The 18,255-nt window shown below is 43.1% G+C and overlaps 1 protein-coding gene across 4 annotated transcripts in view; it reads left to right on the top strand.

Annotated features, from left to right (window-relative positions):
* Positions 1 to 90: 90 nt before the first annotated feature.
* LOC140718402 (probable glutamate receptor) overlaps positions 91 to 18,255 on the top strand; it is a 39,718-nt gene continuing 21,553 nt past the window's right edge. The window contains exons 1-5 of one of the 4 annotated variants that reach the window (XM_073032099.1): positions 91 to 244; positions 2,240 to 2,333; positions 3,081 to 3,153; positions 9,138 to 9,169; positions 13,928 to 13,987. In XM_073032099.1, the coding sequence (XP_072888200.1) occupies positions 3,099 to 3,153; positions 9,138 to 9,169; positions 13,928 to 13,987 (147 nt within the window). In that variant the 5' untranslated portion in view covers positions 91 to 244; positions 2,240 to 2,333; positions 3,081 to 3,098. Of the gene's footprint in view, positions 245 to 2,013; positions 2,152 to 2,239; positions 2,334 to 2,377; positions 2,517 to 3,080; positions 3,154 to 9,137; positions 9,170 to 13,927; positions 13,988 to 18,255 lie in introns of those variants that run through there. The other 3 variants (XM_073032100.1, XM_073032102.1, XM_073032101.1) reach the window with 3 other exon arrangements.

The raw sequence follows: 18,255 nt of genomic DNA, 5'->3' as shown, positions 1-18,255 counted from the left end.
CAAACTAATTTAGTATTCAGCAATCTGGGTAGTTGCTAGAAAGTTCTTCCATTGGCTCCTCCCAGGCTTGTGAAACCCTTCCTCAGCCCCTAAACACCCCTCATTTTGATCTCAGCCAATCATTTGTAGATTGGACTGCTCACAAAACAACAGGAAAGATAAAAGTAATCCACAACACCAGACCACAGAAAGAAGCACGTTGGTGAAAGCCAGGAATTTGCAAGCTCCTTCTATCAACGTCTGAGTAAGTTAATGCTGATTTCAGGGACCCATAATATCTCTGGGAGCTGAGGAAACACAGATAATTAACTTTTAATTAAGTTTAAGTGCAAAATCCTCTCTCTTTCCTTTCTTTGGATTGATATGTTGAAAGGTCCAAGTATAGTAGGGGGGAGAGGAGGGTGAGAGGGTGTGAGAGGGGGTAAGAGGGAGAGGGGGAGAGAAAAGAGAACAGAGAGCAAGTACTGAGAGAAGGAGGGAAGAGAACAGAGATAGAGGAAAGGAGAGAATAGAAAAAGGAGAGAGAAAAAGAGGAGAGAGAAAAAAGAGGGGAAGAGTGAATAGAGAGGGAGAAGATGAAAATAAAGAGGAGAGAGGGGAGAAGGAGAAGGTGAGAACAGACAGGGAAGAGTGATGAGAATAGAGCAGGGGAGAGGATGAGTGTAGAGAGGGGGAGAAGTGAAAGCCATCCGTCCTCCCCCAGTTTTCTATTTCTGTGCCTCCCGGCACTCACTAAACTTTAGTAAATCACTGTTGAAGTCGGAGGATGTTGGCTTGCCCTGTGCATGTTTAATCAGTAACATCTGGATCCCCACAGCTCTCCAAGCAATTGGAATCGGTTCACTTGTTTATTTTTGTGCAGCTAATAGGAAGAAAAACTGCTTTTATTAGCCGAGCACTGCTATCCTGAATATAATTTATCTTTTTAATTCCCCTGCAAGACGGTCGGTGCATCTAAAAGTCTAGGTTGCAGCAGCTCGTCGAGATAGTGTGTTAACCACTTTCTCTGGCAGCTCAGTAGAGATAGTGTGTTAACCAGTGGAAGGATCTGAGTTCATCCACAGCTCACGTAATTAACAAGCACTCTCGGCCCTGCTTCGGAAGAAGAAGAGGGTTGATGCTGGTGTTGGACTAGTAAACCCAACCTCTCCAGCATGAAACTCAAGACTCTGTGTTACCCTGTTATTTAAACTCTTACGGTCAGACCCAAGGGTTTCCTCCATAGTAGGAAGGTTAAAATCTACCTTCAGTGTTCTTAGGACTGGGGTGATTAATGGGTGATTTTACAACAGACCACATCTGAAAAATGGGCCCCTGTGATTCCAAAGTACTCCCCTATTGTTGAGTAAGAAGGGTGGCATGTTACCAACACTTTAACTCAACAATATACATGCTCAGCAGTGCATAAGGGAGCATGCTGAAGATAGTACTGGTGAACATGCCAGGTTGTCTGCAGTTATGTCCTACTGGGAGTGATGAGGTATTTCTTTACATAATCAGCCATAAGCAATGGTCGCGTACTCTCTGAAATGGGAACAGTGCAAAGGAAATGGGACTTTCTGGATGTTACTTCTAGAGAGCTGGAATAGGTATGAGGGGCCAAATGGCCTTTCTTTGTAATGAAACTCTGTGAATCTGTGGTATCCTGTTTTAATGAGGTTGGTTGAAATGTTCTTCAAGATGGCGGGAGACCACCCCCTACTCGCCTTTGACGAGCATTTTAGGATTAAGAATGAACAGAGAGAAGAGACAGATCCTTATCTAACATCTCACCCAGCAGGTGGTGCACCTGACGTTGCAGCAGTCCTGTAGTATCGCTCCATTTAAAATCAGCTGTCACCCAACCCAAAGCCAAGGACAATTCCTCTGAACCCAGTCAACACGTCAACATAGTAAATATAAGTTAAATTATGATGAGGAGGAATTTCTTTAGCCAGAGAGCGGTGAATCTGTGGAATACGTTGCCACAGACGGCTGTGGAGACCAGGTCAATGGTTATGTATATCTAAAGCAGACGTTGATAGGTTTTTGATTAGTAAGGGTGTCAAAGGGTGCTGAGAGAAGGCAAGTAAACGGTGCAAAGAGGAATAAAAAATCAGCCATAATGAAATGGCAGAGCAGACTTGATGGGCCAAATGGCCTAATTTCATGGCAAGTTATAATATATTTGTATAATGCACAATAATTAAAATCTGCCGATTTGATATGTATTCAGACAACATATGTATTCTGTATATAGACTGGACAGGGAAAGAACTGCAGGTACAATTCCATTAATACTGGTGAGGCACTTGGACTTTTACAACAGGCCAACGGGATCACGGTCACTTTGGGTAAGTTGTGTTTATTTTACAAGTTGGATATAAACTTTCAAAATGCCCTTCTGGGTATTAAACACTTGCCTTATTACTGAATAATGAAATGAGGTCTCCGGTTTGCTGGTTAATAACATCACAGTAGGGCAGTTCCCGACTGCAGCAACTAGTCTCTCGTGCCTCTAGCAGTCCTTTTTGGCGGTAAGTTCACACTCTGCAATTCAATGCAGAGTAACCTGTGCCACTTTCAACAGAACGTCCCCCAGGTGCCAGGGTGCACGGCAGGAGCTGTGCAAAGATACTGGAAGCAGAATCCTACACCACCCAGGAGTCTCCAAGTCTCCTTGCCACTGATGGGTTATTTTCCTGCTCACAGAAAGCTGCAGTAACTTGATGGAGGGGAATAAACAGACGACGGTTTGGGCTGAGACCCTTCTTAAGGACCAGAAAAGAAAGGGGAAGAAGTACCTGAGTACCTGACCTGCTGAGTCCATCCAACATTTTGTGTGTGTTGCTCTGGATTTCCAGCATCTGCAGAGTCTCTTGTGCTTATCCCAAGTTTCACACTCCCTTTCTTGTCGTAGTAGGAACTGGATCAATTGTTGTGCAGGGTGGTAAACAGCCTCCAGTGCCATGTTTGTAATGATTGTGCAAATTGTTCACATCAGACTGAAAGGACAGAAGAGCTTTGACCAGCCAAGCATAGGGCTGCTCCACCCTGGGTAATAATCCTCTTTTTATTGAATGTGTCCTTTTTCCCAACAGACTGCAACGAGGAACAGTATGAAGCTGCTGCTCTCTTTGGTTCTGCTGTTGCCCTTCCACACAGCTAAGACAGGTATGACACTAAAATCTTGCAAGCTGCGGGCTTTTGAGTTCAGGCAATAAAGTTCAGCTTTTGAAATGGTATTTGCATTTCTATCGCACTCTTCGTCTCAGGGCGTTCTAGGGCGCTCCAGCCAAGTCCGTACTTTAAAACCATTGCTGCAAAGTAAGAAACACAATAGCTAATTGACATACAACCAAAATCCCACCAACAATTATGTGACGATGAACAATAATCTGCCTTTTAATGTGGTTGTTGGTTGTGGCTTGTCCTGCTCTTCTTCAAAGAAATATCATGTTTTCCTTTGTGCCCATCTGATGGGGTTGAAGGGGCCTTGTCCAATAAAGGGCACCCCTGGCAGTGTAGCACAGCCACAGGTCCTGTGGATCCAACCATCAGCACCTTAAACGACAATGAGATGAATACCGGGCTTCTGCGCACGTGCAGTTCATGCCGAAGTCCAGGATTGACTGACAAGTTGAAGATCCTAACCCTGCCACGTTATCTCTACAGCTGTTACAGCCTGCAAAACTGGGGCCAGGCTTTGGTGAACAATTGAGCTGTCGGACTTGGTCAGCAAATGGCAGCCACCCAGTTCAGGATAGGGAGTTGTGCCCCATCGATGTCTTTATGTCAATACTATCAATTATTACCAAATAATTGTTTATGGAGTAAATTGGGGGTGGGTATCCTGCATTATAACAGCAAAGCAGTCATCAGCCAGGATCCACTTTGGAAGTTTTGAGAAAAGTGCTTTATATATCTGTATATCTGTGCACTTGTAATTCCACCGTGACACTGTAATTTCCTTTGGGGTCAATAAGGTATATATCTTTCTAAATCCATTGAATTTCTTTAAGGTGGCTCTCCTTTGGGCTTCTGGGAGATATGGAGTCCACCCAGGGTATACTATAGCTTGTACTGGGAACGAGCCTGATCAAGAGATCAGAGTTTCAAAGGGAGACCATTTTGAAAACAGTGATCATAACTCCCTAAGTTTACAAATAATTCTAAGGATAAGACGGGACTTCATTGGAAAGTACTAAATTGTAGAGATGCATGTTATTCAGGAGCTGGGGAGGATAGATTGGGAATGGATGTTATTGGCAATGTGGAAGTCTTTTAAAGTCCATCAAGTCAGAATCACAGATCAATACGTTTCTGGGAGGAAGAAAGACAAATATGACAATATTCAGGAATCATGGATAACAAGGAAGATAAAGAAAGCATCTACAAGGTTTAGAAATCTGAAATCAGACACAGCCCTTGAGAAATATCAGGAAATCAGGAGGGTTAAAATAGGCCACAAGCTATTCCTGATGACTATGATCAAAAAGATTCCAAAGGCATTTTATACAAATATTAAAAATAAGAGAGGGTAGGAGCATTCAATGACAAAGGATGGAGTTTATTCCTGGAGCCAAAGGAAATGGGCAAGATACTAAGTGAGCATTTCACATTGGTACTTATTAAGGAGAAGAACATGGACAATAGAGAGATCAGGGATAAGTATGCTGATATTCCAGGGCACATCAAGAAGGAGATGGCGTTGGGTCCCTTGAAGAACATTAATGTGGAAGAGTCACCAGGGCCTGAAGGGTTATGAGTAAAACAAGAGAGGTGACTGCTGTGGCCTCTTCGGTCACAAGTGAGGTGCCAGAGTGATGTTGTTCCTCTGTTTTAGAAGCACCTGTTCCCTGTGCTGTACCATTCCATGTTCTACATACCACTGTGGTTAAGTTACTGGTTTATCAGCTAGAGTCCTTAAACACCGATCTAGGAACATAAGTTTGTATTCCGCCACAACAGCTGGTGAATTTAAATTCAAGTAATTAAATAACTGTAGATGTTTTAAAGTCAGAAACAGTATTCATTAAATGGCAGATTTGTCATTTAAAAAATCTGGGAAGGAAATGTACCATTCTTATCCAGTCTGTCTTATAAATGACTCCCAACTTACCAACCTACAGACTATCTCAGTTCAGAGGGACTCAGAGATGTGTGACAGACATAGGCACAGCCTGCAACATCCACACCTTTGGAACAAAGAAAACTTAAAGCCTAAACCTCTGTAGACCGCCGTCAGTCGCTGTGGTAAAGATGCGAGTGGGGTTAGGCATGACACCTCTATAGTGGAATCGGCTCCTCTTATGGAAAATAACATCCCTTGGCTGCCCTGGTACCCTCAGAGTGGTATTGGGATTTTTAAAAAAAATAATTCTGTACTTACAGCTCTACCCAGTGAGAGGATTCTTGTTTGTCACCTTCTACAGACTGGGCACACATAGCTGACTACATTTACATTACCTATCTGAGCTGAAGCCAAATGCAACACCCACCACACACCCCCTGCCTCCAGGAGCCCCTTATCCTTCAGTCTAGCTCCTCAACTGAAACGTGTGAAAATATAAGATCTCGCTGAGATTCTCAACATTATCTGATTCAGGCAGTGAGGAAGCAATTCAAAGCAGTATTTAAAAGGAGCTTATTTTTCTTGAATGATTATTAATTATTCAAAATCTCAGCATGCTGGCTTCCTTTCTGCTCTTCATTCAATTGTAAGCTTCCTTCTTGGAATGGAGTAAAAGGCCTCCCTTGTTCAGTCTGAGCTGTTTTATCAGTTTTATTGTCAGGGGTTCTGAAGTAAGAGAGGGAGAGCACACAAGAGGGAGAATGTTTGAAGAGCGCCGCTGGGGGAAGTTCTTGAAAACGAACACCAAATACACAAGAGAGGACTAGTCTTTAGTTTCCTGCGGTGCCATAAGGCTGAGGGCTGATGCCTCTTCATCCAATCGCTCCTGGCACTCAAGTTATGGGGGGGGGTCAGAGGACATGCTTCAGTGGCCAAAGGCTGTGGGAATGGAATGAAACTCCTCTCTCAATGCAAAGTAATTTCTCTTTTCTCTACAGTGTGCATTTGCAGAAATCATAGTCAAAGTAGATCTTTCAACAAGATCAACTTAATTCGATATATACATTGACAAGTATTGAGAATTTGCTGTGGTACGTTGGCACGACATGCACAAAATAAACAACATTCAAAAACTATAAGGAGTGGAGAATATTTTATACAAAGTATAAAGTTAGGGGTTAAAGTATGAAATAAATAATGGTTAAAGTCTTCACTGTCTAGCATAGTCATGGGGGTGATAGATACTGTCGAGGGGTGAGCGGAACTAATTAGGATGGGTGATCAGATTAACCGCATGGGGGAAGAAACTGTTTTAAAAAATTATTTATTGAGATACAGTGTGGAATAGATCCTTCCGGCCCTTTGTGCATGCACTCCAGCACCCCCCAATTTAACCCAATTCAATTTACAATGACCAATTAACTGATCTACCGCTACTACATCTTTGGACCGTGGGAGGAAACTGGAGCACCTGAAGGAAACACACACGGTCACGGGGAGAACGTACAAACTCCTTACAGACAGCAGTGGGAATTGAACCCAGGTCGCCTGCACTGTAAAGCGTTGTGCCACCCCTTTAAAGTGGCATGAAGACTACTGACCTTTCGTACTTTGCGGAAGGGAGCTCCTGGAAAAAGCAGTTTGCAGGGCGGGTAGTGTCCACAATGATTTTTCTTGCCCGCTTCTTTGACCCGGATATGTACAAGAATTGCAGCGAAGGTAGACTGCAGCCAACGACCTTTCTTGCTGACCTGACAGTTAGCTGCAGTCCTCGTACACTGTGAGGGGATCTTTCCAAACTCCTGAGAACGTTTTTGAGAAAGCAACTTCCAGGGTTTATGCGGGCAAAAAGCATTTAAAATATCAATTGGCTCTAATTATTTGACACACCACAATGCCGTGGGAATCTCCAGCTCTGGAGAACTGAGAGGGTCTGCTGTGCTGATTGTGGGATACCATGTATGTGGCCAACTGCTCCCTGACAGCTCAAGGCCTTTCCCCCTATCTACAAGGCACAAGCGAGGAGCATGGTGGAATATCCTCCACTGTCGGCGCAGCACTCAGCTGGGTAGTCCAACAACATCCAGGAGGAAAGCACCCCACTTGACTGGCACCTTACCCAATCCTACAAACAACCACTCTTCCGTAGCCATCAACAGAGCGCACTTGACGAGGACTTCAAGTTCATGGGAGCACAGGTTCCTCTCCATATTGCACAGCATCCCGACTTGGAAATTCCTTTCCATTTATTGCCATTCTTCACCGGAAATTCATTGCTCTTCCTTTACCGTCACTGGGTTTAAGTCGCGGATCTCCCTCTCCAATCGGTGTGTGCATACCTTCATCAGAAGGACTATAGTAGTTGACCATTACCTTAGCACAACGGTTATATTAATATCATTACACAGCCAGCGACGCAGGTTTGAAACCTACAGAGGTTGAAAGGACTAGATATGGTGGATGAGGAGAGGATGTTTCCAGTGGGGGTGAGGGGGGATGTATACAGAACACAACCTCAAGATTGAGGGCCGACCCTTTCGAGCAGCTGTAAGGAGGATTTTTTTAAAGCCAGAGAAAGCTCTGCCACTGACTGCGGTGGAGGCCAAGTCCGTGCATATATTTAAGGCGGAAGTTAATCGCTTCCTGATCGGTCAGGGCATCAAAGGATATGGCGAGAAGGCAGGTGTATGGGGTTGAGTGGGATCTGGGATCAGCCATATTGGAATGGCGGGGCAGACTCAATGGGCTGAATGGCTTAATTCTGCTCCTATGTCTTATGGATTCCACTGCTGTCTGTAAGGAGTTTGTATGTTCGCTCCATGGCTGTGTGGGTTTCCTCTGGGAGCTCCGGTTTCCTCCCTGTTCCAAAGACGCATGTTTAGCAAGATGTGGGTATGTGACGTTGGTGCCGGAAGTCTGGTGAACACTTGTGGGCTGCTCCAACACATCCTTGGACTGTGTTAGCCTTTGACACAACGGACTGTATGTCTCAACGTACAAGTGACAAATAAAGCTAAACTAGTCGTAAAGGCATTTAGGGACTGGTGTCAAATTAAGGTGACTAGAAGGAGCTTTAAAGGGGATTTCTGGGGAAAGGTGTCTGCCATCCCCATATCTATCTATCTCTCTCTCTCTCTCATACACACACACACACACACACACACACACACACACACAGAGCAGCTGAGTCTGAAACTTGGTGTCACAGGATGCGGTGGAGTCAGATGCAGCCTTGGCATTTAAGATTCATTGAGACAGGTACTTAAATAGATAAGGTCTGGAAAAGATAAAAACTACTGCATGCAGAAGATGGGTGTGGTGAACTACATATACCTGTCTGGACACGCCCCCCCCCCCCCCCCACTGACTGCTCCAGTGGCTCCTCCCACAGACCCCTGTATAAAGGCGATTGGAGGCACTGCTCCTCCCTCAGTCTCCAGGATGTTGTGTGATGGTCTCTTGCTGCTGATAGTGCTCTCTCTTCCAGCTAATAAAAGCCTATCTCTCGCCTCACGTCTCAGAGAGTTATTGATGGTGCATCAATGGGTACGACATAGAGGCTGCTGTTTCACTCTACAACTTTGGGCAGCCAATCGCCTAATCAAGCTAGGACAGTGCTGATCCACATGACACATAAATTCCAGGTCTGATCCCTGGTCTTCACTGATTTCAGAGCCCTCCGATGGAGCTCACTACCTATTGAAATAATGACAAAGGGAGCTAGAAGGGTGGGGTGGAAAAATGAGGGGAGACACAGCTACTAATTATCATACAGCTGTTCCCACTGTCTTATCAAATCAGAACAGCATTTTGCTTCGTCCAGCCACACCTCACTAATTATTTCACCTGGAAAAGGACAGGGGTTTAGAATCATAAGCACAGCAGATTCTGGAGACACTGGAAATCCAGAGCAACCACAGGCATCAGAGATCAACTTTTAAAAGCATAATCCTTAGTTCCAGACGAGACTGAAGTACAGAACTAAGTCGTGTAATAAGTTACTTTGTGTGTTCCATGTTAAAATGAATGCTGTTTTAAAAATAAAAAGCATCTTTTGTTCATTTTTGTCAACATAATTTCACAGGTGCTGTGGAAAGTCGTGACATCCTTCCAAAGGTTAGTATGTTATTTAACGTACTTTTTCATGGCCAGTAGTATTACTAGATCTTCTGTATTTGAAAAATATATACAGACATCAAGTTTTATATTACATTATATATATATATATATATATATATATATTCAGTGGCTACTTTATTAGGCTGACCTTTATATCAGCTCATTAATGCAAATATCTAATTAGCCAATCATATGGCAGCATATGATGCATTAAAGCATGCAGACATGGTCAAGAGGTTCAGTTGATGTTCAGACCAAACAGTGATCTAAGTGACTTTGACCATGGAATGATTGTTGGTGCCAGACAGGGTGGTTTGACTCTCTCAGAAACTGCAGGTCTCCCAGGATTTTCACACACACAGCAGTCTCTGCAGTTTACAGAAAATGGTGCAAAAGAAACAAACAAAAAAAATCATCCAATGAGTAGCTGCTCTGTGGGCAAAAATGCCTTGTTAATAAGAGAGACCAGAGGATAATGGGCAAACTGGTTCAAGCTGACAGAAAGACAACAGTAACTTAGCAAACCACATATTGTGTATTTTTGAATGCACAACTTGTCGAACCTTGAAGTGGATGGGCTACAACAGCAGCAGGCCACACCAGGTTCTACTCCTATACCTAGTAAAGTGTCCATTGAGTCTACAATACTTTGTCCATTCAACCTGGCTCTCCAAAAACTGTGGGTGAGCTTATATTGAAACTTATGAGAGGAGCAATGTTATTTTCTGGGGAGATAAATATGAAGGTGACACTTATTGTGGAGAAATGTAAGAAGATATATATTTCATTCAACCAATGAAGGAGACTGTGCCCATCTATACACAAGAAACTGTGAGAACAGCCGAGCAGGAATGCATCAGAACTTCCATAAATCTTCAGTAAGTAGAAGGATTTGTTTATAAAGCAGTGAGAGAAAGCATATCCTCTATGGTCTGTGCACTTATGCATGGCCTTCTGTATAAGATGTCCCGAGACAGTTCTTCACAGAACTGCTTCCAACCAAAGTTTGTCATCTAGGCATTTAATGATTCACTTGTTAGGTTGATATAAAAATGAGATCGATCAGAGGTGGGGTCTGAGATAAGGAAAGCAAAGAGGGATACGGATGGAGATCTCAGAGTCTAGCGTTCTATCGCAGCAACAACCTCTCACTCAATGTCAGCGACACCAAGGAGCTGATTATTGACTCCAGGAGGAGGAATCCATGAGTTAGTCCTCTTCAGGGAATCAAAGGTGGAGAGGGTCAGCAGCTTTAAATTCCTCGGTGTTATCATTTCTGAGGACCTGTCCTGGGCCCAACACCTTGGGTACAATCACAAAGAAATCATGGCAGTGCCTCTACTTCCTTAGATGTTTGCAAAGATTCTGCATGACATCTAATACTTTGACAAACTTCTATAGATGTGTGGTGGAGAGTATACTGACTGGGTTGCATAAAACGCTGGTATGGAAACACCAATGCCGTTGAAAGGAAAATCCTACAAAAGCTAGTGGATATGGCCCAGTCCATCAAGGGTAAAGCCATTCCTGCCATTGGGCATAGAGCGTTGTTGCAGGAAAGCAGCATCCATCATCAAGGACTCCTACTATCCAGGTCATGCTTTCTTCTCACTTCTACCATCAGGAAGAAGGCACAAGAGCCTCAGGACTCGCACTACCAGGTTCAGGAACAGTTATTACCCCTCAACCATCAGGCTCTTGAAACAACTGGGATAAATTCATTCAACTTCACTTGCCCTATCACTACACTGTTCCCACAATCTATGGATTCACTTTCAAGGACTCTTCATCGCATGTTCTCGATATTTATTGCTTTTTTTCTCTCTCTCTTTTGTATTGGCACAGCTTGTTGTCATTTGCACATTGGCTGTTGGTCTGCCCTGCGGTCTTTCATCGACTCTATTATAGTTCTTGGGTTTACTGAGTGTGCCCAGCTGGAAACAAATCTCGGAGTTGCAAATGGTGACATACGTGCACTTTGATAATAAATTTACTTTGAATTTTGAACTTTTGGGAGTCGAAGTACAGAAAGTGGGAAACAGCTGGGAAGAGGGTGGTGGGAGGTGAGGGAAAGAAATGGAGGAGCACAGAGGCATGGAATCAGATTGGAGGTGGTAAGAGAGCTAAGAAGGATAAGGTCTGATGAAAACAAAGGTAACGTAATCAAGGTGTTGCAGACTGGAGCCAGTGCAGCTTGTTAAGCATAGTGTTGTTTAAAGCGGATGATGCAGGAGACAGGTACAAAGCTTGTAGCAACTAAGCAAAGCAGAACCTCTGCAAGTCATTGATGGAATACTGTGGAGAGCTCAGAATTATTTAAACACACAATTATCCCCGCACTGAGGCTTTAGTTATAAAAGACGTTGGAATTATTTCATTTGTGACATTGAAAGTGATGACATCCTTTAGAGCTGCTCAACATTAGAAGAGGACTAGGCAAATTAAAGTGGTGAACTATTTTCACTGGCCCCCAAATGAGTAATTATAAGGAATAGGTATTCTCAATTTTAAAGAGTGGAGGAGGAGGTTAATCAAAATATTTAACACAGAATAAACAGGTGGACAAACCTAACAAAAATCACAGTTCTTATTTAAACACAAGAAAGCAGAAGCAGGAGCAGACGTCAGACCTGCCTCACCATTTGGTGTGATCATGGATGATGTAAAGCCAGGCCTCAACTCCTTCTGTATCACATGCCCATGGCCCTTAATTCCTCAATCTTTGAAAAAATGCTCTATCTCAAGTAAAATATTTCTAATGATAAACATGAGAAAGTCTGCAGATGCTGGAAATCCAAAGCAATGCACACAAAATGCAGGAGGAACTGAGCAGGTCAGGTGCTCGATGAAGTGGTCTCCCAATTTATGGTGGGTTTCATCAGTGTAGAGGAGGCCGCATCAGGAGCGCTGGACACCATAGACAACCCCTGCAAGTTTGCAGGTGAAGTGTAGCCTCACCTGCAAGGACTGTTCGGGGCCCTGAATGGAGGTGAGGGATGGGCTTCTAATGAGCTCACCTTCAGAATTCACTGGGGTAGAGGATTTCAGAGATTTACCAACCACTGCAGGAAGAAATTTTCAGGTATATTAGTACCGGTATTTAAGTACCAGCCCCTGATCATGAATCAATGCCTCCCTCATTTGAGACTTCCCCTCTTCTTAGGATCTTGTGTTTCAATAATTTCCACCTCCCCCACCCATTATTTTAAATAATGAAGAATAGAGAACCCCAAATTTATTCAGCTGCTTGTGATAGGATAATCCTCTGATCTCAGGAACTAGCTTGGCAAATCTCCTTAGACTGCCTCTCGTACTACTGCATACTTTCTTGGGCAAGGAGACCAAAATTAAAATGAACTGAAAAGCAAAATTAATTTTAGATATGTACTTGTACAAGGGATACTGGGAAAAGGCTGTGCACTAAGAGCCAGCACTGGAACAAGGCCTATAAACTGTGCTGTAAATTTCCATGAATCTATGAATAGGTAATTTAAATATTTATATAGTTCAACTGAAGATTATCATCTCAAGTTGCATGTTTAATAAAATCAGAGAATTGCAGCAGAGAAAATGTGCATACACCTACTGTGCCTCTGCCAAGTCTTTGAAGGGGTTATTCAAATAATCTCTTTGCCCTGTCCTTTCCCTGCAGTCCTGTGATTTTCTTACTTTTCAAACTCTCATTTCAAAGTTATTATTGAACTTCTTCCAACTGCCTCTTTGTCTGGGCATACCAGATAAAAGTTAATATCCATGTGTACAATTTGAATATTCAAATAACCTTGAACATCAATGCATAAAACATAATATTCTGGTAGACTTGTTATGCCACGTGTGAATTAGTTAACAGCATACTGTGGATTGACGATTGCTATTTTTCCAAACAACTTGATTCAAGAAGGTTGCTCTTCATGACAGTGCAGGGGGATTTTCCTAACTCATTTCAATTCCACTGGGTCATGGGAAGAAGGATTAAATCCTTCAGTCACCCTGTAGAACAGTTATAAGTGTTCTCACTTGGTGAGGGGAATGAACAAGCCTGAATCTGAGAAATTTTCATATTTTCTGGTTGGCTGCCGGTGACTAGTGGTGTTCCACTGGGGTCTATGTTGGGACCGATTCTTTTTCACATTATATGTCAATGACTTGGATGACAGAATCGATGGCTTTGTTGAAAAGCTTGCAGATGATACAAAGATAGGTGGAGGAGCAGGTGGTTTTGAGGAAGTGGCGAGGACTTGGACAGATTAGGACTTCAGAAACACAGACTGATTAGGAGAATGGGGAAAGAAGTTGCAGATGGAATACAGTGTTGGGAAGTATATGGTCATGCACTTTGGTAGAAGAAATAAAAGTCTAGACTATTTTCTAAATGGAGAGAAAATTCAAAAATCTGAGATGCAAAGGGGCTTGGTAGTTCATGTGCAGAATTCCCTAAAAGCTAATTTGCAGGTTGAGTCTGTGGAGAGGGAGGGAATTCATTAAGAAGGCAGAAGGTTGGGGCTGAGAGGTAAAATGGATCAGCCATGATGAAATGGTGGAACAGACTCAATGGGCCAAATGGCCTAATTCTTCCCTTATATCTTATGGTCATATGGTCTAATTTTAATCTCTGAACTTCTACATCACCAAAACGAAAACATCGCACTGTTAAATCTCTCCAGCCACCTCCCTTGTCAGAAGAGATTAGAAACCTTCACAAGATGCTTGACAATTTGCTCACTCATTTAAAAAACTCTTGTTATTTCTCAACAGATTCCAGAAAGAGAAAAGCGGGAGCTCTTTGAAGAGCCTCTGAAAGTGACCACTATTCTGGTAATGTATTCTTCCGCAGTTCATCTTTAAGCATAATGTGCAGACCTGTAAACTACAGCAATCACAAGCCATACAAATATGTCAAAGAGTAATAAACAGCATTTTGCTGTCCTAAATAATATTGCTCTAGAAGAGATTCAAGGTGAAAGCCTTTCACCTGTTTCTGGATCAGGTTCAACCATGGAGCAAGATGAGGTTTGTAGGGAGCAGCAAAGTTTGTGTGTAAAATGCCCAAGGTCAGCTCCTCGTAAAGGATGAACAGCAAGATGCTGTCACTAACCTGGATAGAAGGAAGTCTGCTGTGAATCATCTTCGCACTAGGAATTTTACATGAGCCTCATCCACCAGAACCCTGAGTGAGAAAGAAGCAAAGGTGAACAAGGAAACAAATTTTTCATCATCAGTTCCGAGATGGATTCGTTGACAAGTCTCCAGTTAGGTTAGATGCATTGGTCTATTCCTAGTACTGTTGTTTTTTTTTTGAGAAAGTGTTCTAGGCCTTTACTTTAATAACAGAATAACTTGCATCATGTGTTACAGCTTAATAACAGTAGAAGGCACTTTGGTCTATTATAAGATGTTCGTACTTTATTTTAAACTATGAATATCTATTCGAGGCTGGCATATTCAGAGCCATTCAGACATATGAAGCATGGTTGCAACTATCACATTTTAGATGAGACATTAAACCAAAGGTTTCACCTGACTTCCCACAAGAATGTCTATTAGACTTAGTGCTAATAGATTAAGTCAATATTTATCAAAGGACATTGACAAGGAAGATTATCTAGAAATAATAATGTTGCGTTGTGTTGAAATGGGTCACTGTGTTTACTTACTTCACAACAGTTACACATGAAAGTATTCAATTGATTGTGTGCAGTTTTGGGCTCCTTATTTTAGAAAGGATATACCGACATTGGAGAGGGTTCAAAGAAGATTCACGAGAATGATTCCAGGAATGAAAGGGTTACTGTATGAGGAACATCTGGCAGCTCTTGGACTGTTATTCCCTGGAGTTCAGGAAGATGAGGGAGGAATCTCATAGAAACATTCCGAATGTTAAAAGGCCTGAACAGATTAGATATGGCAAGGTTCTTTCCCATGGTAGGGGTGTCCAGGACAATAGGGCACAACTTCAGGATTGAAGGACACCCATTTAGAACAGAGATACGGAGAAATTATTTTAGTCAGAGGGTGGTAAATCTGTGAAATTTGTTGCCAAGAGTGGCTGTGGAGGCCAAGTCATTGGTGTATTTAAGGCAGAAAGAGATAGGTTCTTGATTAGCCAGGGCATCAAAGGGTATGGGGAGAAGGCAGGGGAGTGGGGATGACTGGAAGAGTTGGGTCAGCCCATGATCGAATGGCGGAGCTGGCTCGATGGGCTACTTCTGCTCTTATATCTTATGGTCTTGTAAAGTATCTCTGACAATAAGATATCTATAGACTCAGGCCCTTCAGTCCATCTGGTACATGCCGAACTATTATTCAGCATGGACTGGCTGGGCTGAAGGACCAGAGGAATGAGATCCCCTCTAGCCAGCATCATGTTAGCCAATGTGCAGTTGCTGGAGAACAAATTGGAGGACCTAAGGGCAAGATTGGAGGAAATGAGGTTTTGTTGTGTTGGGTGTTTTATGGAGACATGGCTTACTCATAGTACACCAGATACAGCAATCAGACCTGAAGGCTTCTCGATACACTGGATGACCGGACTGCTGATTCAGAAAAGGCAAAATTTAGGGGTGGGTGTTTCACGATAAACTCTCCGTGGTCCTCTGATGTGGCTGTTTTGTCGTACTTGTGTACTCCCAACCTAATGATCAAGTGCAGACCATTCTATTTACTGAGAGTTCTCTCCGTGATCCTGACCACAATTTACATACCACCATCGGCCAACTGCAATCAGGCACTCGAGACACTGCATATATTACCAGCACCAAACAAGAAACAGTCCACCCCAATGCATTTCAGTTCATAGTTGGGGACTTCAGTCAGGCTTTTGAAGAAATCTCTGCCCAATTACCATCAGCATATACCCTGTAGCATCAGAGGTCCCAATACACTACCCACTACTATACTATGGTAAGGAATGCCTACTATTCCATGCTCAGACCATATTTTGGGAAATCTGATCACCAACCTGTCCTTCTCCTACCTGCATACAGCCAGAAGCTAAAGAGCAAGGCTCCAGAGATTAAAAAAAGCATCTAAGAGGTGCTCGCAAGAGGCAGACAAGCAGCTGTGGGATTCCTCCAAGTCCTGGACCAGGCCTTGTCAAGGAATCGTCAGAGGATCTGATTGAATACACAACAGTTGTCACAGACTTTTTTTACAAAAAAGTCGTAGATGAGTGTGTCCCCACAAAATCATTTAGAGTCTTACTCAAACAGAGGCCCTGGGTGAACCATGAGATTGCAATTTACTGAGGGCCAGATCAAAGGCATTCATTTCTGGCAACCAAGTAAGATACAAGAGGTCCAGATATGATTTAAAGAAAGCCAACTCACAGGTGAAGTGGCAATTCTGGACTAAATTTGAATCACTGAAGGATGATTGAAAGCTGTGGCAGGGCTTGAATGCTTTCATTCCTTACAAAGTGAAATCAAGCGACACACATGACAACAGGGCTTCACTTGCAGATGACCTCAAAGCCTTCTATGCTCACTTTGAGCATCAAATCATGGAGGAAACTTCACGAACTCCCACAGCCCAGATGACCCTGTGATTTCAGTTTCTGAGGCTGACGTGAGAGCATCCTTTAGGAGAGTGAACTGAAAGCATCCAGCCCGGATGACGTACTTGGCCAAGTACTAAATACTTGTGCTGATCAACTCCAATTTGCTTACCGGAGCAATAGGTCCACAGCAAATGCCATCTCATTGGCTCTTCACACAACCCTGGACTATCTGGATAGCAAGGCTGCATACATCAGGATGCTCTTTATCGATTATACCTCAGCATTTAATACCATCATCCCCTCAAAACTAATCAAAAAGCTTCAAGACTTTGGCCTCAGTACCTCCTTGTGCAATTGGATCCCAGATCTCCTCACTTGTAGACCCCAGTCAGTTTGGATTGGCAACAACACCTCCTCCATGACCTCCATCAGCACAGGTACATCACAAGGCTACGTGTGTAGCCCTATTCTCTACACCCATGGATGGGTGGCTAAGCACAGCTCCAATACCAGATTCAAGCTTGCTGATGATACCTCTGTTGTGGGGCATATCAAAGGTGGTGATGAATCAAGATACAGGAGGAAGATTGAAAATTTAGCTGAGTGGTGTCATAACAACAACCTCTCACTTAATGTCAGTAAGGACAAGAAACTGATTGTGGACCTCAGGAGAGAGAAACCAGAGGTCCATTAACCAGTTTTCATCAGAGGATCAGAGGTAAAGAGAGTTCACAACTTTAAATTTCTGGGTGTCACTATTTCAGAGGACCTGTCCTGGACCCAGCAAGAAATGCAATTGAGAAGAAAGCACGGCAATGCCTCAGCTTCCTTAAGAGTCTGCAGAGATTCAGCATGACATCAAAACCTTCTATAGATGTGTAGCGGAGAGCGTTTTGACTGGCTGTATCATGGCCAAGTATGGAAACACCGATGCCTTTGAATGGAAAATCCTACAAAAGGTGGTGGATTCAGCCCAGTACGTCATGGTAAAGCCCTCCCAACCATTTAGCATATATATGTGAAACTATGTTGTAAGAAAGCAACGTCCTCGCACCTGGGCTCTTTTCTCACTGCAGCCAACAGGTAGAAGGTACAAGAGCCTCAGGACTTGCACCACCAGGTGCAACAACAGCTACTACCCCACAACCATCAGGCTCAAAAGGGGTAACTACACTTGCCCATCCATTGAGATGTTACCACAAGCAATTAACTAATTTTAAGGACTCTTTATCTTGTTATTTATTGCTATTTATTTATATTAGCAGTTTGCTGCCGTCTGCACTCTGGTTAACTTTCATTGATCCTGTTATTGTTACTATTCTCTACTATTTCACTCGCAGGAAAATGAACCTCAGGGTTGTATGTAGTGACATATGTGCACTCTGCTAATAAAATTTACTTTGAACTGGCTGCTGCGTTCACTGAGATCTTTAACTTCTTGCTTCAGCAGTCTGAGGTACCAACTTACTTCAAGCAGGCTTCGATTATACTGGTAGCTAAGAAGAACTGGTAATATGTCTCAATGACCAACATCCAGTAGTACTTACATCCACCGTGAAGAAGTGTTCTGAGAGGTTGGTGATGAAAT

The sequence above is a fragment of the Hemitrygon akajei genome, chromosome 29 (genome assembly GCF_048418815.1).
Source record: "Hemitrygon akajei chromosome 29, sHemAka1.3, whole genome shotgun sequence".
Taxonomy (NCBI): domain Eukaryota; kingdom Metazoa; phylum Chordata; class Chondrichthyes; order Myliobatiformes; family Dasyatidae; genus Hemitrygon; species Hemitrygon akajei.
This window is presented reverse-complemented; position numbering and strand designations above follow the sequence as displayed.